Genomic DNA, 20,085 nt, shown 5'->3' on the forward strand with positions numbered 1-20,085 from the left:
TCAGTTAACATACACTCTCTCTCCTCCTCTCAGTTAACATACACTCTCTCTCCTCCTCTCAGTTAACATACACTCTCTCTCCTCCTCTCAGTTAACATACACTCTCTCTCCTCCTCTCAGTTAACATACTCTCTCTCTCCTCCTCTCAGTTAACATACTCTCTCTCTCTCCTCCTCTCAGTTAACATACTCTCTCTCTCTCCTCCTCTCAGTTAACATACTCTCTCTCTCCTCCTCTCAGTTAACATACACTCAGCCACTTTATTCAGCTGCCATGTTGTTCTCCTTGGCACATCATGGACACAGTGTGTGTTCTGGAGTAAAACGAGCTGCCAAAGTCTGTTCTGATTGGAAAAACATGGTAACCGTCTTTCTCACACATCGCACCTGGCAGCGCATCACTGAAAACCAGACACAACAACAAACCCTTGCCAACAGCCTTGTTTCAAGACCAGAGTCAAGATTTCTTACCAAAAATAGACAGGATGTGTTTGTGTGTGTACATCATCACTAAATGACTCATGTTGCAGCTCTCTCTGCTAGGAGCGGTTATGAAGATGGAGGTAGACTGTGAACTTGATAACACGGCTTGAAACAAACGGTTCTGCTTTAGCCAACTTGTCTTGCCAAGTTTACAAGGCAATGTATTTTGTAATTCAGAAACAATCACAGGTTCACTAAATTAAATTACTCCCGTTTCGGGTTTCGAACCCATGGTCTTCTTTTGTTCAGCATCGGACCTTTTCCCCATGACATCACATGTTCCATCCAGTCATCACATGTTCCATCCAGTCAACACAAGTCATCACATGTTCCATCTAGTCAACACAAGTCATCACATGTTCCATCTAGTCAACACAAGTCATCACATGTTCCATCCAGTCAACACAAGTCATCACATGTTCCATCCAGTCAACCCAAGTCATCACATGTTCCATCCAGTCAACCCAAGTCATCACATGTTCCATCTAGTCAACACAAGTCATCACATGTTCCATCTAGTCAACACAAGTCATCACATGTTCCATCTAGTCAACACAAGTCATCACATGTTCCATCTAGTCAACACAAGTCATCACATGTTCCATCCAGTCAACACAAGTCATCACATGTTCCATCCAGTCAACACAAGTCATCACATGTTCCATCCAGTCAACACAAGTCATCACATGTTCCATCCAGTCAACACAAGTCATCACATGTTCCATCCAGTCAACACAAGTCATCACATGTTCCATCCAGTCAACACAAGTCATGACATGTTCCATCTAGTTAACACAAGTCATCACATGTTCCATCCAGTCAACACAAGTCATCACATGTTCCATCTAGTCAACACAAGTCATCACATGTTCCATCCAGTCAACACAAGTCATCACATGTTCCATCCAGTCAACACAAGTCATCACATGTTCCATCTAGTCAACACAAGTCATCACATGTTCCATCTAGTCAACACAAGTTTATCACATGTTCCATCTAGTCGACACAAGTCATCACATGTTCCATCCAGTCAACACAAGTTCCATCCAGTCAACACAAGTCATCACATGTTCCATCCAGGCAACACAAGTCATCACATGTTCCATCCAGTCAACACAAGTTCCATCCAGTCAACACAAGTCATCACATGTTCCATCCAGGCAACACAAGTCATCACATGTTCCATCCAGTCAACACAAGTCAACATGTTCCATCCAGTCAACACAAGTCAACATGTTCCATCCAGTCAACACAAGTCAACATGTTCCATCCAGTCAACACAAGTCAACATGTTCCATCCAGTCAACACAAGTCAACATGTTACACCCAGTCAACACAAGTCATCACATGTTCCATCTAGTCAACACAAGTCATACTGTATGTTAATGGTTGCATTTGACTTGACAGTGTCTAAGGCTGCTGTGACTGAGTATAAAGTGGAAGCAGGAGACAGAATACTAATATTCACCTGTAGAAGGTCATCACTCAGCACCTCAGTCTTCTCGGCTCTGTGGAGGAAAACACATAAGAGGTCAAAGGTCAGATAGGCAGACATAATAGGGCGTATTCATTCCAGAGAGTTCCAATAGAAGTGTGTGTGTAGATCAGAAATGCTAGCCTGGTTAAACCTGACTGAACTGTGCGCGCCAGAAACAATGGTGAGTGCAGCGTTCAGTCTGGTTCAACCAGGCTACAGAAACACTTCTCTTCTTCTTAGAGAATGGTGTCAGTTCTATACTTAGCATTTCTACCTGCAACATGGTGGTATTTAAGATATCGTATGGTATGGAAAGGCCAACTGAGCCCAACTGTAGTGCACGGCCTGTGTGGAAAGAGAACGAACAGAGATTGTCCGAGTAAATAGTGTCTCTCTCCACTTCTCCATCTCTGAGCCAATACTACGACAGGTAATGAAGACTAGCCTGTCTTACTGATTAGGGGCAAGTCATAGGTAACGTCATAGCTAACGTTGCACTTTATTTCTCTAGACAACGCAGCCGGCAGCCCTACAGCAACAAAAGACTTTCTGCTATGCTATGAGTGGTCTGGGCCTGGGTCGACGAGAGAAAGACAGCCTTCAGGAAACTCACCCTGGACTACCCTGCACAACAAACATCACAAGTAGACCTAACTCACTCATACACACCGACACTCCACACCTCTGCCTGTGGCTGTTTCCAGGGAGAGGGCCTGTTAAATCCTACCCCTGTTAGAACACACACTTCCTGTTTCCTGAATTCCAGCATTTGTTATGGCAACAGGTCTGTTGATGTCTCAAACATGTAATACCCACCAGTCAACTAGTATGTTGGAGGAGAGAGAGGAGTGGAGAGTTTGCTGACATTATTCCAAACCCAAAATGCACTATCCCATACAGCTGTGTTTCAAGGGTTTTCTTGGCACTGTGACAGACTTAAAGCCATTCAAATCTTCTTGAGACCCAATAAGCAAAAACTGTTCGTCGACGCAATCTAGCGTTCAGCAACAACGAATCAGGTGCAAGAGAAACCCATAGTGATCTTCCTGATCCACCTTTTGGTAAACACAGCGTACCAATCGTAACACCATCATTCACTGTGGAAAGAAACAGCCAATATTCTCCATAGACCTATCCCTACATCTGTAATAACACAGTTCCCTTTAATCCAGTGGAGTGCTGGTCCCTGCACTAGATTTTCCCAGCACTTAACAAAAGACAGACCTAAAGTGTGTTGGGAAGTGAAGTGATCATTAGCTCACCATTTAGAGGGTTGTGATAGTGAAGTGATCATTCGCTCACCATTTAGAGGGTTGTGATAGTGAAGTGATCATTAGCTCACCATTTAGAGGGTTGTGATAGTGAAGTGATCATTCGCTCACCATTTAGAGGGTTGTGATAGTGAAGTGATCATTAGCTCACCATTTAGAGGGTTGTGATACTGCTGAGCCGGCAGGATGGCTACAGAAACTTAGGTCCTCCCCACTCACACGTGTGCACGTACAGACACACACACACACCATCTTCCCCAGAGGGCACTCTCCTCTTACTGGAGTCTGGGCCAACAACCTACAGTAATGCTCATTGGGATCAATTAACCCCACACACACACACACAACATCTATTACCTAATACTGTTGTAACCCAGTGAAAGAATACCTTACTATACCCTGCACATTACTGTACCAAGCCCTGCTTTACTGTACATGGTACCGCTGGTATACAGTACACCAGATAGAAACTGTGTCTATGATCTACCCCACTGAAAGAATACCTTACTATACCCTGCACATTACTGTACCAAGCCCCTGCTTTACTGTACATGGTACCGCTGGTATACAGTACACCAGATAGAAACTGTGTCTATGATCTACCCCACTGAAAGAATACCTTACTATACCCTGCACATTACTGTACCAAGCCCCTGCTTTACTGTACATGGTACCGCTGGTATACAGTACACCAGATAGAAACTGTGTCTATGATCTACCCCACTGAAAGAATACCTTACTATACCCTGCACATTACTGTACCAAGCCCCTGCTTTACTGTACATGGTACCGCTGGTATACAGTACACCAGATAGAAACTGTGTCTATGATCTACCCCACTGAAAGAATACCTTACTATACCCTGCACATTACTGTACCAAGCCCCTGCTTTACTGTACATGGTACCGCTGGTATACAGTACACCAGATAGAAACTGTGTCTATGATCTACCCCACTGAAAGAATACCTTACTATACCCTGCACATTACTGTACCAAGCCCTGCTTTACTGTACATGGTACCGCTGGTATACAGTACACCAAATAGAAACTGTGTCTATGATCTACCCCACTGAAAGTAGCAGAATTGTATCAAATGGATAGTTCAGCGATTTTACGTATTTACATGTTGGCTCCCTTACCTTGAAAGCAGTCTATGGACAAGGAGTGACTGAAATCTACACTTTGGTTTTTGTTAAATCGCTGAGCCATCCCTTTAATTGGTGAAGTTTAAAGTCAACCAGAGAGACGAGGGATGGATATATCTTAATCTGTAAAGGCCACATAAATCAAGCCCTGATATCATCTAGACCAGACAAATGACAGCTCAAACCAGAATATCCACACAGACCATGCAGTAAAGTGTCTCGTTACTGAGAAGACATGGCCATTGGTTGGCCTGGGGAGGTAGGAGGCTAAGAGCTGAGCAAAGAAATCTATAATGAATTAGCATTGATTTGAGCTAGAATAGCTGCATTGAGCTAGCAGGCATTATTCTAAGAATAGACATCTTGATTGCATTGCTACAGTCAGGACCCTGGGAGAAGAGAGACTATAACACTGAATAAGAAATGCAACATGTGTAGAAAGATCAGACCAATCGACTCATCAGTCACAACCACCCCATACATCCACTTCTCAGGTCATTCAATTTAGCTTCATATCAGCTTACCATCTTAATATGCTGAGTAATGGTTACATATAGACTTGGGTTAGAAAGACATCTCTTCCTCTTTATTGACTTTATCCACGGCTTTGTTACAGAGACTCTCTGTCCAGCTTCTAAACAGAAACCCCTGCTCTCTGTCTAGCAGGTCGGTTATCTATCCATCCAGTCACTGGAACATGTTAGCCAGTGTCTGCTGAAGAGACTCTGTTCTGGGGGTAAGTTTCAATGCCTCAGGCCAACATGGTTATGGATAAACTGAGGGGTTGTGGGCTTGGTGGTGCAGCAGTCATGCACCAGCAAAGACCTAATCAAGCCTATTCATCTCATAGGAGGGACATACCATCCTATTTATCTCTTGTGGTTCAACAACCTTTACACTGTGGTCTACATATTCAACAACTCTTTACACTGTGGTCTACATATTCAACAACTCTTTACACTGTGGTCTACATATTCAACTATTCTTTACACTATTCAACTACTCTTTACACTGTGGTCTACATATTCAACTACTCTTTACACTGTGGTCTACATATTCAACTACTCTTTACACTGTGGTCTACATATTCAACTACTCTTTACACTGTGGTCTACATATTCAACAACTCTTTACACTGTGGTCTACATATTCAACTACTCTTTACACTGTGGTCTACATATTCAACTACTCTTTACACTGTGGTCTACATATTCAACTACTCTTTACACTGTGGTCTACATATTCAACTACTCTTTACACTGTGGTCTACATATTCAACTACTCTTTACACTGTGGTCTACATATTCAACTACTCTTTACACTGTGGTCTACATATTCAACTATTCTTTACACTATTCAACTACTCTTTACACTGTGGTCTACATATTCAACAACTTTACACTGTGGTCTACATATTCAACAACTTTACACTGTGGTCTACATATTCAACAACTTTACACTGTGGTCTACATATTCAACAACTTTACACTGTGGTCTACATATTCAACAACTCTTTACACTGTGGTCTACATATTCAACAACTTTACACTGTGGTCTACATATTCAACAACTTTACACTGGTCTACATATTCAACAACTTTACACTGGTCTACATATTCAACAACTTTACACTTGTCTACATATTCAACTACTTTACACTTGTCTACATACTCAGCAACTTTACACAGTGGTCTACATATTCAACAACTTTACACTGTGGTCTACATATTCAACTACTTTACACTTGTCTACATACTCAGCAACTTTACACAGTGGTCTACATATTCAACAACTTTATACTGTGGTCTACATATTTGGTGATGCAGTAGTCTCTCATAGCTGCTTTGTCCTCAGAGATAATACATAGCAACAGTGTTATTATTGCAGTATACTACACATACTGTAAGCTTAGTAACAGAAATTAAGATATGGAGGAAAGGAATGCAAAACCGACAGACCACATTAGCCAGTAACATACTGCTGCAGTTTGACAAGTGTAGGAAATAACTGCTGATGCTCTTATCACTATGCTAACCTGGAACACATATAGGCTCAACACATACACAGATACATATACACAGACATGCACTGGTGTACACACATACACACACAAACATAGGCTACTCACACACATACACACAAGTACACCCCCCTCCACACACACGTGTAGGCCAATCCCACACATACACACAAATATATATTAAATATAAACACATACAAGAGTGTGCTCAAATACACACACAAAAACACATGTAGGCTACTCACACGCACACACAAAACACATACAACCCCTTCAAGCAAACACACACACACAGTGACCTCCCATTGACTCAGGTCTGCAAACTACATTACAATCTCTGATTTACTGTATCACAGACATGATGAGTATTCCAGCAGTCTTTCACCAGACCATAGGCACAGTGAGGGAGGTGTTCTACAGCTTCACCACTCTGGTGAAATAGAAAGACCCTAATTCATTCACTGGAAATGACAGAGGGACACTTTAAAAGTCTTCGTTCAGTGTTATGTGAACATATCTACAGTAAAACGAATCAAGCCTAAATTAATAATGGTATACTCATCTATGGGCCGATTATTTTAACAATCAAACGGAATCTAAAACAAAAATCCAGAAAATCACATTGTATGATATTTAAGTAAATCATTTGCATTTGGTTTTCCACAGCGGAGATTTGTATAAACCTTGCTGTCTTGCTGTTGGACCGAGATTAGCTCATTGTTATGGATGTATCCAAATAAATGTCACTAGAAAACAGTGTAAACAAATGCAAATGCAGCTCATTTGCAATTATTCTGGTTGCACTGTTTGCCGTGACTGTAAATTAGCCGTAGTTGGTTAGCTAGCAGTAAAGGGATAAGAACGTTTGGAACATTTAGAATGAAGGACTGGGTCGCGTACATAGATACAGTACTAAAAGACTTAGCGACTGGGTCGTGTCTCTGGCAACCAAACCGATAGAACGAACAGACTTAGGTTTGTGTCGGGACTATATCTCGTAGAAGGATGAAATAGTATGAATAAATTCATAAAAAATATTTTGGGAGATGAAAATATGCCCATAATTATTTGAATATGTTGGTAACCCATTATATAGAAGTGATAATGCCCTCAGTGCCGGTGTTTGGAGCATTTATTTGCACGGTTTGCTAACGTGCCAATATATCCCCCAAACACCGGCTACGAGGGTATTATCACTTCAATAAACACGCTACTATTGAACCTACTAAATCAAATAGACTAGCATTGACTACCAAAAGAGTATTACTGGTACAAACTTTAGCCTCGCTTGGCAGGGTTATGGCGTTACTATGAAGACACAGGGCTGGGAACGAGACGACAGTATGACTAAACCCAAACAGTGGTTCCTTCCTCCTTTTGTATTTACGACAGTGTAGCTCAGTGACGTCCACAGCACCATGCTGTCTCCTGGCTGACCAAGCATGGAAACGCTTACTCGATAAAACCTCCCCATGCCCCAGCCTGGCCCGCCTGTCCTTTCCGGAGACAGACAGAGAGGCCCTCATCACCAGGGTGGTGACATACAGAGGGAAGATTGATATGAATCATTACACCATTAGTACACCACCCTCCACATAGTCCCCATCGACTCCGGAAAAATCTGTTTGGTTTTGTGCAAAAAGTTAGGGGTAAAGGTTAGGGGTAAAAGTTAGGGGTAAAAGTTAGGGGTAAAAGTTAGGGGTAAAAGTTAGGGGTAAAGGTTAGGGTAAAAGTTAGGGGTAAAAGTTAGGGGTAAAAGTTAGGGGTAAAAGTTAGGGGTAAATGTATTAGTATTACTTTGAGTTGTGTTTCCCTGGTCACTATATTACATGTCGGTATGTGCAATACATACTTTTTTTGCATTAATCAAACAGTTTCTCTTCACCACTCTAATCAAAACTACTTTTAGTTTGAGTTTCATTCATATTAGTTTGTGATACTCATAGGTACTCAGAGTTCACAACAAACTTCTGCATAAATCACACCTCATGCAACTCCTGTGTTCAGCCAACTGTGTTTGTGAAAAGTATTTTGTTTGGTAGGCCTACCAGGCAGTCCCACTGGCAGCAGGCCCACAGGAATGTGAGAGTAGAGTAGTTCTGCCAAAAGTGGGTGGCAGCATGCACGTGGGTCTACACTGTGTGTATCCCAAATTACATCCTATTCACTTTATGTATTTTCCAACAGTCTTGAAGGAGTTCCGACATGCTGAGCTCTTGTTGGCTGTTTTTCCTTCACACAGTGGTCCGACTCATCCAAAACCATCTCAGTTGGGTTGAGGTCGGGGGATTGTGGATGCCAGGTCATCTGATGCAGCACTCATCACTCTCTTTCTTGGTCAAATAGATCTTACACAGCCTGGAGGTGTGTGTTGGGTCATTGTCCTGTTGAAAAATAAATGATAGTCCCACTAAGTGCAAACCAGATGGGATGGCGTATCGCTGCAGAGTGCTGTGGTAGCCATGCTGGTTAAGTGTGGCTTGAATTCTAAATAAATCACTGGACATTGTCACCAGCAAAGCACCCCTTCACAATAACACCTCCTCCTCCATGCTTTACGGTGGGAAATACACATGCAGAGATCATCTGTTCACCCACACAGCGTCTCACAAAGACACGGTGGTTGGAACCAAAAATCTCAAATCTGGACTCCAGACTAAAGGACAAATTTCCACCGGTCTAATGTTCATTGCTTGTGTTTCTCGGCCCAACCAAGTCTCTTCTTCTTATTGGTGTCCTTTAGTAGTGGTTTCTTTGCAGCAATTTGACCATTAAGGCCTGGTTCACACAGTCTCCTCTGAACAGTTGATGATGAGATGTGTCTGTTACTTGAACTCTGTGAAGCATTTATTTGGGCTGCAATTTCTGAGGCTGGTAACTAATGAACTTATCCTCTGCAGCAGAGACAACTCTGGGTCTTCCTTTCTGTGGCGGTCCTCATGAGAGGCTGTTTCATCATAGCGCTTGATTGTTTTTGTGACTGCATTTGAATAAACTTTCAAAGTTCTTGAAAATGTTCCTTATTGACTGACCTTTATGTCTTCAAGTAATAACGGACTGTTGTTTCTCTTTGCTTATTTGAGCTGTTCTTGCCATAATATGGACTTGGTCTTTTACCAAATAGGGTTATCTTCTGTATACCACAACACAACTGATTGGCTCAAATGCATTAATTAAGGAAAGAAATTACACAAATTACATTTTCAGAAGGAACACCTGTTAATTGAAATGCATTCCAAATGACTATCTCATGAAGCTGATTGAGAGAATGCCAAGAGTGTGTAAAGCTGTCATCAAGGCAAAGGGTGGCTATTTAAAGAATCTCAAATATGAAATATATTTTGATTTGTTTAACACTTTTTTTGGTTACTACATGATTCCATGTGTTAAATCATAGTTTTGATAACTTCACTATTATTCTACAATTTAGAAAATAGTACAAATAAAGAAAAATCATTGAATGAGTAGGTGTTCTAAAACTTTTGACCAGTAGTGTGTGTATGTATGTATATACCTGTGTATGTATGTATGTATGTATGTATGTATGTATGTATGTATGTATGTATGTATGTATGTATCTGTGAATGTATGCGTCTCTTTCGGCGGGGTTGGGTTAAAGGCGGAGGTCAAGTTTCGGTTGGACCGTGTGGTTAATTGACCAATGAGAGCCCTATGAGACCTGGTCAAACAGGCACTATAAATGGAATAGGATGCCATTTGGAACGCATCCTCTCTAGCTGTCAGCCTGCCCAGCTGTGTTCACAGCTATGTCCCAATATATGGAAAAGACTGGATAGGCAATCAAGGCTTCTTACTTAAACTCTAATGACTATTACAGACAGGGTAAAGTTATTCTATTCCTAATGATAATAAACAGACTTAATGATAATGGATTGTACTTATATAACACTTTTCATTATGAGGGGGAATGTAAACCCCATCATCCACTATAGCAGGGGTGTCAAACTCATTCCATGGAGGGCCTAGTCTCTGCTGGTTGTTGTTTTTCCTTTCAATTAAGCGCTAGATAACCATGTCAGGCGATTGTCTTACTAACCAGGACCTTAATTCTTCAATCCAGACACTCGGCCCTTCGTGGAATGAGTTTTACACATGTACACTGTAGGCTACCAGTGAGAAGTACTGATCCATTAGAGCTTCAATAGTTATTCCAGATGATGTACTACTGGAGGATATAGTGTGCAGTACTTATGGTCCATAGAATATCCTAATGTGATAATACTGTTGCTCAGTGGACATCAGCAGAGACTGAGGGACAACAGTGGTGTTAGCTCAGTGGACATCAGCAGAGACTGAGGGACAACAGTGGTGTTAGCTCAGTGGAAATCAGCAGAGACTGAGGGACAACAGTGGTGTTAGCTCAGTGGACATCAGCAGAGACTGAGGGACAACAGTGGTGTTAGCTCAGTGGACATCAGCAGAGACTGAGGGACAACAGTGGTGTTAGCTCAGTGGAAATCAGCAGAGACTGAGGGACAACAGTGGTGTTATCTCAGTGGACATCAGCAGAGACTAAGGGACAACAGTGGTGTTAGCTCAGTGGACATCAGCAGAGACTGAGGGACAACAGTGGTGTTAGCTCAGTGGACATCAGCAGAGACTGAGGGACAACAGTGGTGTTAGCTCAGTGGAAATCAGCAGAGACTGAGAGACAACAGTGGTGTTATCTCAGTGGACATCAGCAGAGACTGAGAGACAACAGTGGTGTTAGCTCAGTGGACATCTGCAGAGACTGAGAGACAACAGTGGTGTTAGCTCAGTGGACATCAGCAGAGACTGAGGGACAACAGTGGTGTTAGCTCAGTGGACATCAGCAGAGACTGAGGGACAACAGTGGTGTTAGCTCAGTGGACATCAGCAGAGACTGAGGGACAACAGTGGTGTTAGCTCAGTGGACATCAGCAGAGACTGAGGGACAACAGTGGTGTTAGCTCAGTGGACATCAGCAGAGACAGAGACAACAGTGGTGTTAGCTCAGTGGACATCAGCAGAGACTGAGAGACAACAGTGGTGTTAGCTCAGTGGACATCAGCAGAGACTGAGGGACAACAGTGGTGTTAGCTCAGTGGACATCAGCAGAGACTGAGGGACAACAGTGGTGTTAGCTCAGTGGATATCAGCAGAGACTGAGGGACAACAGTGGTGTTAGCTCAGTGGATATCAGCAGAGACTGAGGGACAACAGTGGTGTTAGCTCAGTGGACATCAGCAGAGACTGAGGGACAACAGTGGTGTTAGCTCAGTGGACATCAGCAGAGACTGAGAGACAACAGTGGTGTTAGCTCAGTGGACATCAGCAGAGACTGAGGGACAACAGTGGTGTTAGCTCAGTGGACATCAGCAGAGACTGAGATACAACAGTGGTGTTAGCTCAGTGGACATCAGCAGAGACTGAGAGAAAACAGTGGTGTTAGCTCAGTGGACATCAGCAGAGACTGAGGGACAACAGTGGTGTTAGCTCAGTGGACATCAGCAGAGACTGAGATACAGTCCTTAACGTAGGAGATGCTGCTAGCTAGCTAGCCAACAGCTAGCCAACCTCTACCGAATTGAACTTCAACTACCCGGTCAACATTCCGCGTCGCTCCACAGGTAGTATCACATTTTCATTTCACTTCATTACAGTACAATGGTTTGATTTGTTTGATCGTAGCTAGCCAGCTACATAGCCGTCTTTGTATCTAAGACAATTGTGTAGTCTAGAGCGATTTTCTAGGTTAGCTGGCCAGCTATTGTCGTTCTTTTAACGTAGCTAGCCAGCTAGCCCCCGAATAGCAGCACTGTAGAAACTATTACAGTACAACGGTTTGATTTGTTTGATCGTAGCTAGCTAGCTACATAGCCGTCTTTGTATCTAAGACAATTGTGTAGCCTAGAGCGATTTTCTACGTTAGCTAGCCAGCTATTGTCGTTCTTTTAAGGTAACGTAACGCAATCAACCTGCTAGCTAGCCAGCTAGCCCCCGAATAGCAGCACTGTAGAAACTATTACACTCGACGGAACGACTTGATTAGTGTAGTGTCAACTTCGCAGCCACTACCAGCTAGCCCACAAAGTCAACAACGCAGCCACTGCCAGCTAGCCTACTCCAGCAGTACTGTAGCATTTCAATCATTTTAGTCAATAAGATTCTTGCTACGTAAGCTTAACTTTCTGAACATTCGAGACGTGTAGTCCACTTGTCATTCCAATCTCCTTTGCATTAGCGTAGCCTCTTCTGTAGCCTGTCAACTATGTGTCTATCTATCCCTGTTCTCTCCTCTCTGCACAGACCATACAAACGCTCCACACCGCGTGGCCGCGGCCACCCTAATCTGGTGGTCCCAGCGCGCACGACCCACGTGGAGTTCCAGGTCTCCGGTAGCCTCTGGAACTGCCGATCTGCGGCCAACAAGGCAGAGTTCATCTCAGCCTATGCCTCCCTCCAGTCCCTCGACTTCTTGGCACTGACGGAAACATGGATCACCACAGATAACACTGCTACTCCTACTGCTCTCTCTTCGTCCGCCCACGTGTTCTCGCACACCCCGAGAGCTTCTGGTCAGCGGGGTGGTGGCACCGGGATCCTCATCTCTCCCAAGTGGTCATTCTCTCTCTCTCCCCTTACCCATCTGTCTATCGCCTCCTTTGAATTCCATGCTGTCACAGTTACCAGCCCTTTCAAGCTTAACATCCTTATCATTTATCGCCCTCCAGGTTCCCTTGGAGAGTTCATCAATGAGCTTGATGCCTTGATAAGCTCCTTTCCTGAGGACGGCTCACCTCTCACAGTCCTGGGCGACTTTAACCTCCCCACGTCTACCTTTGACTCATTCCTCTCTGCCTCCTTCTTTCCACTCCTCTCCTCTTTTGACCTCACCCTCTCACCTTCCCCCTACTCACAAGGCAGGCAATACGCTCGACCTCATCTTTACTAGATGCTGTTCTTCCACTAACCTCATTGCAACTCCCCTCCAAGTCTCCGACCACTACCTTGTATCCTTTTCCCTCTCGCTCTCATCCAACACTTCCCACACTGCCCCCTACTCGGATGGTATCGCGCCGTCCCAACCTTCGCTCTCTCTCCCCCGCTACTCTCTCCTCTTCCATCCTATCATCTCTTCCCTCTGCTCATACCTTCTCCAACCTATCTCCTGATTCTGCCTCCTCAACCCTCCTCTCTTCCCTTTCTGCATCCTTTGACTCTCTATGTCCCCTATCCTCCAGGCCGGCTCGGTCCTCCCCTCCCGCTCCGTGGCTCGATGACTCATTGCGAGCTCACAGAACAGAGCTCCGGGCAGCCGAGCGGAAATGGAGGAAAACTCGCCTCCCTGCGGACCTGGCATCCTTTCACTCCCTCCTCTCTACATTTTCCTCCTCTGTCTCTGCTGCTAAAGCCACTTTCTACCACTCTAAATTCCAAGCATCTGCCTCTAACCCTAGGAAGCTCTTTGCCACCTTCTCCTCCCTCCTGAATCCTCCTCCCCCTCCCCCTCCTCCCTCTCTGCAGATGACTTCGTCAACCATTTTGAAAAGAAGGTCGACGACATCCGATCCTCGTTTGCTAAGTCAAACGACACCACTGGTTCTGCTCACACTGCCCTACCCTGTGCTCTGACCTCTTTCTCCCTCTCTCTCCAGATGAAATCTCGCTTCTTGTGACGGCCGGCCGCCCAACAACCTGCCCGCTTGACCCTATCCCCTCCTCTCTTCTCCAGACCATTTCCGGAGACCTTCTCCCTTACCTCACCTCGCTCATCAACTCATCCCTGACCACTGGCTACGTCCCTTCCGTCTTCAAGAGAGCGAGAGTTGCACCCCTTCTGAAAAAACCTACACTCGATCCCTCCGATGTCAACAACTACAGACCAGTATCCCTTCTTTCTTTTCTCTCCAAAACTCTTGAACGTGCCGTCCTTGGCCAGCTCTCCCGCTATCTCTCTCAGAATGACCTTCTTGATCCAAATCAGTCAGTTTTCAAGACTAGTCATTCAACTGAGACTGCTCTTCTCTGTATCACGGAGGCGCTCCGCACTGCTAAAGCTAACTCTCTCTCCTCTGCTCTCATCCTTCTAGACCTATCGGCTGCCTTCGATACTGTGAACCATCAGATCCTCCTCTCCACCCTCTCCGAGTTGGGCCTCTCCGGCGCGGCCCACGCTTGGATTGCGTCCTACCTGACAGGTCGCTCCTACCAGGTGGCGTGGCGAGAATCTGTCTCCTCGCCACGCGCTCTCACCACTGGTGTCCCCCAGGGCTCTGTTCTAGGCCCTCTCCTATTCTCGCTATACACCAAGTCACTTGGCTCTGTCATAACCTCACATGGTCTCTCCTATCATTGCTATGCAGACGACACACAATTAATCTTCTCCTTTCCCCTTCTGATGACCAGGTGGCGAATCGCATCTCTGCATGTCTGGCAGACATTTCAGTGTGGATGACGGATCACCACCTTAAGCTGAACCTCGGCAAGACGGAGCTGCTCTTCCTCCCGGGGAAGGACTGCCCGTTCCATGATCTCGCCATCACGGTTGACAACTCCATTGTGTCCTCCTCCCAGAGCGCTAAGAACCTTGGCGTGATCCTGGACAACACCCTGTCGTTCTCAACCAACATCATGGCGGTGGCCCGTTCCTGTAGGTTCATGCTCTACAACATCCGCAGAGTACAACCCTGCCTCACACAGGAAGCGGCGCAGGTCCTAATCCAGGCACTTGTCATCTCCCGTCTGGATTACTGCAACTCGCTGTTGGCTGGGCTCCCTGCCTGTGCCATTAAACCCCTACAACTCATCCAGAACGCCGCAGCCCGTCTGGTGTTCAACCTTCCCAAGTTCTCTCACGTCACCCCGCTCCTCCGCTCTCTCCACTGGCTTCCAGTTGAAGCTCGCATCCGCTACAAGACCATGGTGCTTGCCTACGGAGCTGTGAGGGGAACGGCACCGCAGTACCTCCAGGCTCTGATCAGGCCCTACACCCAAGCAAGGGCACTGCATTCATCCACCTCTGGCCTGCTCGCCTCCCTACCACTGAGGAAGTACAGTTCCCGCTCAGCCCAGTCAAAACTGTTCGCTGCTCTGGCCCCCCAATGGTGGAACAAACTCCCTCACGACGCCAGGACAGCGGAGTCAATCACCACCTTCCGGAGACACCTGAAACCCCACCTCTTCAAGGAATACCTAGGATAGGATAAGTAATCCTTCTCACCCCCCTTAATGATTTAGATGCACTATTGTAAAGTGGCTGTTCCACTGGATGTCAGAAGGTGAATTCACCAATTTGTAAGTCGCTCTGGATAAGAGCGTCTGCTAAATGACTTAAATGTAATGTAAATGTTAGCTCAGTGGACATCAGCAGAGACTGGGAGAAAACAGTGGTGTTAGCTCAGTGGACATCAGCAGAGACTGAGGGACAACAGTGGTGTTAGCTCAGTGGACATCAGCAGAGACTGAGGGACAACAGTGGTGTTAGCTCAGTGGACATCAGCAGAGACTGAGGGACAACAGTGGTGTTGAGCGCCTGAGGGCAACCCCTATAGGGTCAGAGGAAGAGGGGGCACAGTGAGGAAGCAGTGTGGGATGGGGGCTGCACAGTGCCTGGTTGGATGGACGGGGATTCCCCCTTTACATGGGAGTTGGCTATAAACATATAACAGTCAGTGTTTTTCCATCATAGCACACTAGCTATATACAAATCAAATCAAAATTAATTGGTCACATACACATGGTTAGCAGATGTTAATGAGTGTAGCAAAATGCTTGTGCTTCGAGTTCCGACAGTGCAGTAATATCTAACAATTCCACAACAACTACCTAATACACACAAATCCCAGTAAAGGAATGGAATAAGAACATGTACATTTTAATATTTGGATGAACAATGACAGAGCCGCATAGACAAGATACAATAGATGGTATAAAATACAGTATATACATTTGAGATGAGTAATGCAAGATAAGTAAACAATATTAAAGTGGCATTATTAAAGTGACTAGTGATCCATTTATTAAAGTGGCCACTGATTTCAAATCTGTATGTAGGCAGTTAGTGATGGCTGTTTAACAATCTGATGGTCTTGAGATAGAAGCTGTTTTTCAGTCTCTCGGTCCCAGCTTTGATGCACCTGTACTGACCTCGCCTTCTGGATGGTAGCGGGGTGAACAGGCAGTGGCTCGGGTGGTTGTTGTCTTTGATGATCTTTTTTGCCTTCCTGTGACATCAGGTGCTGTATGTGTCCTGGAGAACAGGTAGTTCGCCCCTGGTGGTGCGTTGTGCAAACCGCACCACCTTCTGGAGAGCCTTGCGGTTGTGGGTGGTGCAGTTGCCGTACCAGGCGGTGATACATCCCGACAGGATGCTCTCAATTGTGCATCTGTAAGAGTGTGGTGTCAGGAAAATAACCTCACACTCAACGTCAACAAAACTAAGGAGAGGATTGTGGACTTCAGGAAACAGCAGAGGGAACACCCCCCTATCCACATCGAAGGGACAGTAGTGGAGAGGGTAGTAAGTTTTAAGTTCCTCGGCGTACACATCACAGACAAACTGAATTGGTCCACTCACACAGACAGCATCGTGAAGAAGGCGCAGCAGCGCCTCTTCAACCTCAGGAGGCTGAAGAAATTCGGCTTGTCACCAAAAGCACTCACAAACTTCTACAGATGCACAATCGAGAGCATCCTGTCGGGCTGTATCACCGCCTGGTACGGCAACTGCTCGCATTAACATCTGCTAACCATGTGTATGTGACAAATAAAATTTGATTTGATTGATTTGATTTTGTAAAGGTTTGTGAGGGTTTAGGTGACAAGCCACATGTCTTTAGCCTCCTGAGGTTGAAGAGGCGCTGTTGCGGCTAATCAATCCCACTACTGTTGTGTCGTCTGCAAACTTGATGATTGAGTTGTAGGCGTGCATGGCCACACAGTCATTGGTGAACAGCGAGTACAGGAGAGGGCTGAGCACGCACCCTTGTGGGGCCCCAAGTGGAGATGTTGTTTCCTACCTTTACCACCTGGGGGTGGCCCGTCAGGAAGTCCAGAACCCAATTGCACAGGGTGGGGTTGTCCACAATACACTAATTACATCATGGTTAGACCACTAGTTAGACCACCATGTTTACTTTCTTCCCACACCACCGTGTAGGCCTAACAAATCAATCCATATAGGATGCATGTAGCCTACCATTAAGAAGTTAACATTTGTCAGGCAAACTATTCAGACTTTTTGATTACACATTCATGTATTCATTATAAAAGTTATTAATTGTAAAAGTTCTTATGTTAGGCATATCTTTCTTATATTATCCCATTTAATTGGTATCAATCCATTCTTGAGCACTCATATGTGGCCCAACACTTCTGACACAGCCCACTGAGATGAGATAAAACTCACAGAGGCTGGCTATGGTCAGGAGAACGATTTGTGATAGGGAGATATGTATCACAACACGGTTAGGGACAGTTTGGTCATGCCATCACAATTACAACTGCCAACCTGTCTCAGCGGCTACACTGGAACTACAAAGTTACAATGGAACTACAAAGTTACAATGGAACTACAATGTAGCCTAACTACAATGCAACATTACCGACAAAATAAATGACAGCAATGAATGCAACACTGCAAAAGAAAATGCCGCCTGAGCCCACTAAATAATAGTAGGCTACACTTTTATTTATCCAAAAGACTTTGCCTACCTTCCAACTGTTTGGTTGGCGAGCTGTTTCATGCGATTAAACTGTTTCTTCATGTTTGCGTCCTTGCCTCACCGTATCCAACAAGTTTCAAAAAGTTGCAAGGCCCCTCTTTGATCCTTTTAGAAAGCAAGTCCAAAAGTTGATCTAGGTCGCTGCCATTGTATTTCTGAAAATGTTACGTTGACTTTGCTTCTCGTCGCTGAATAGGTGTTGTTGGAGCGTTCTAATAAGAATCGATTGTCATTCCCCGCAATGTTTTTCCCTCTTACAACGTGAATAGGCAATTACAGGACACAGCCCCGTTCAGTTTTCGCTCTTTCCATTTTCACTTTGTGGGCTACTCCTACAACCCAAATGCTGTGCTGAACAGTGGTGTGTAAAAGGAGGAAGTGCCATTCACTTCCCTACTGTAGGCTAGCCTACACGGCCCGCTAGGGAGTGACATGTGATACCTTGGTAAAACAATCCTGTCGAAGTGACACACTTATAATGGGCAATTATGAGTACGAAAAAACGGAAAAACAATGTGTAAAGCGAATGGAGATGCATTAACGGCTTTCTAACTGCCACGCGGTTTACTATAGGTTTAAAAGGGCTTATCCACCTATGTGATTCAACAGCAGCACACAATAGGCTTGCAATACCTTAGCTACAGTAGGGGTCAGTGAAACTATTTCTCTATGGACATTTTTTGCTTTTTGAAATTGGTAATGCCATTATGTCCACCCAGGGATGTGCTCAACACGATGAAAACAATGTTTCTAATCAGTGACTAGGAAGTCAGGCTTGCAAAATCATACTCTCAAGTCATTAAATAAAGAGCACTATGGCCATACAATATGTTATTGCAATGTTCTTATAATGATTTTAAAATGTTATGTTACAACAAATGTGTTATTACAGTGCAGTGATATGAATGCCACATGGTGACTGAACTTTAATTACTGTTAATAGTATGTATGTATAAGTCTAACAGATCTCTTGATGTGAACTTCATGATATGTTTCATATGGCCATGGATGGAATCAATGGAAATTGCCACCCTGTCATTCATCAGTTGTATGGATTGAGGTAGGTATGGTGAGCTGATACTAGATCTATGCTTGGGGGTAATACCTGGAGCCTTCAATGTCTGCTGTCATTTCCAGTGTTCTGCTGCTCCCTTGTGGCTATTTGCATGACATGCATAACATGCCTTCTCACAGAAGGAGTGTTCAATGTGCATATGTCTTCATTGACTTTGACAAGAAACATAGCATGCCCATATGCATACATTTGTATTTTAAAAGCATTGCAATAGACAGAAAATGATATGAATCATGTATTTTCACATTGTGGGGGATGCAGCCCCTTAGGACACTGTCACTAGCCAGCCACCACCAGGTACTCAACCCTGCACCTGAGAGCTGCCCTATACTCGTAGAGTCATTGAACACTGGTCACTTTAAAAATGTTTATTTTGGGCTTTCCTCTGACACCGCCTAGTATATAGGTCCTGGATAGCAAGACGCTTGGCACCAGTGATGTACTGGGACGTACGCACTACCCTCTGTAGCGCCTTACAGTCAGATGCCGAGCAATTGTCATACCAGGCGTTGATGCAACCGGTCAGGATGCTCTTGATGGTGCAGCTGTAGAACTTTTTGGGGATCTGGGGACCCATGCAAACTCTTTTCAGTCTCCTGAGGGGGAAAATATGTTGCCGTGCCCTCTTAACGACTGTCTTGGTGTGTTTGGACTATGATAGTTTGTTGGTAATATGGACACCAAGGAACTTGAAACTCTCGACCCTCTCCTGATGTTAATGGGGGCCTGTTCGGCCCGCCTTTTCCTGTAGTCCATGATCAGCGCCTTTGTCTAGCTCACAATGAGGGAGAGGTCGTTGTCCTGGCACCACACTACCAGGTCTCTGACTTCCTCCCTATAGGCTGTCTCATTGCTGTCGGTTGTGTTGTCAGCAAACTTAATGATGGTGTTGAAGTCGTGTTTGGC

At 44.8% G+C, this 20,085-nt stretch overlaps 1 protein-coding gene across 1 annotated transcript in view; it reads right to left on the reverse strand.

Annotated features, from left to right (window-relative positions):
- The window catches only part of LOC135528763 (rho GTPase-activating protein 17-like), a 50,792-nt gene extending 32,304 nt beyond the window's left edge, over positions 1-18,488 (reverse strand). The window contains exons 1-2 of the mRNA XM_064957830.1: positions 18,094-18,488; positions 1,951-1,990 (exon numbers count right to left, since the gene is read on the reverse strand). Of these exons, the coding sequence (XP_064813902.1) occupies positions 1,951-1,990; positions 18,094-18,146 (93 nt within the window). The 5' untranslated portion in view covers positions 18,147-18,488. The remainder of the gene's footprint in view (positions 1-1,950; positions 1,991-18,093) is intronic.
- Positions 18,489-20,085: the final 1,597 nt, after the last annotated feature.

The sequence above is a fragment of the Oncorhynchus masou genome, unplaced genomic scaffold (assembly GCF_036934945.1).
Source record: "Oncorhynchus masou masou isolate Uvic2021 unplaced genomic scaffold, UVic_Omas_1.1 unplaced_scaffold_1028, whole genome shotgun sequence".
NCBI lineage: Eukaryota > Metazoa > Chordata > Actinopteri > Salmoniformes > Salmonidae > Oncorhynchus > Oncorhynchus masou.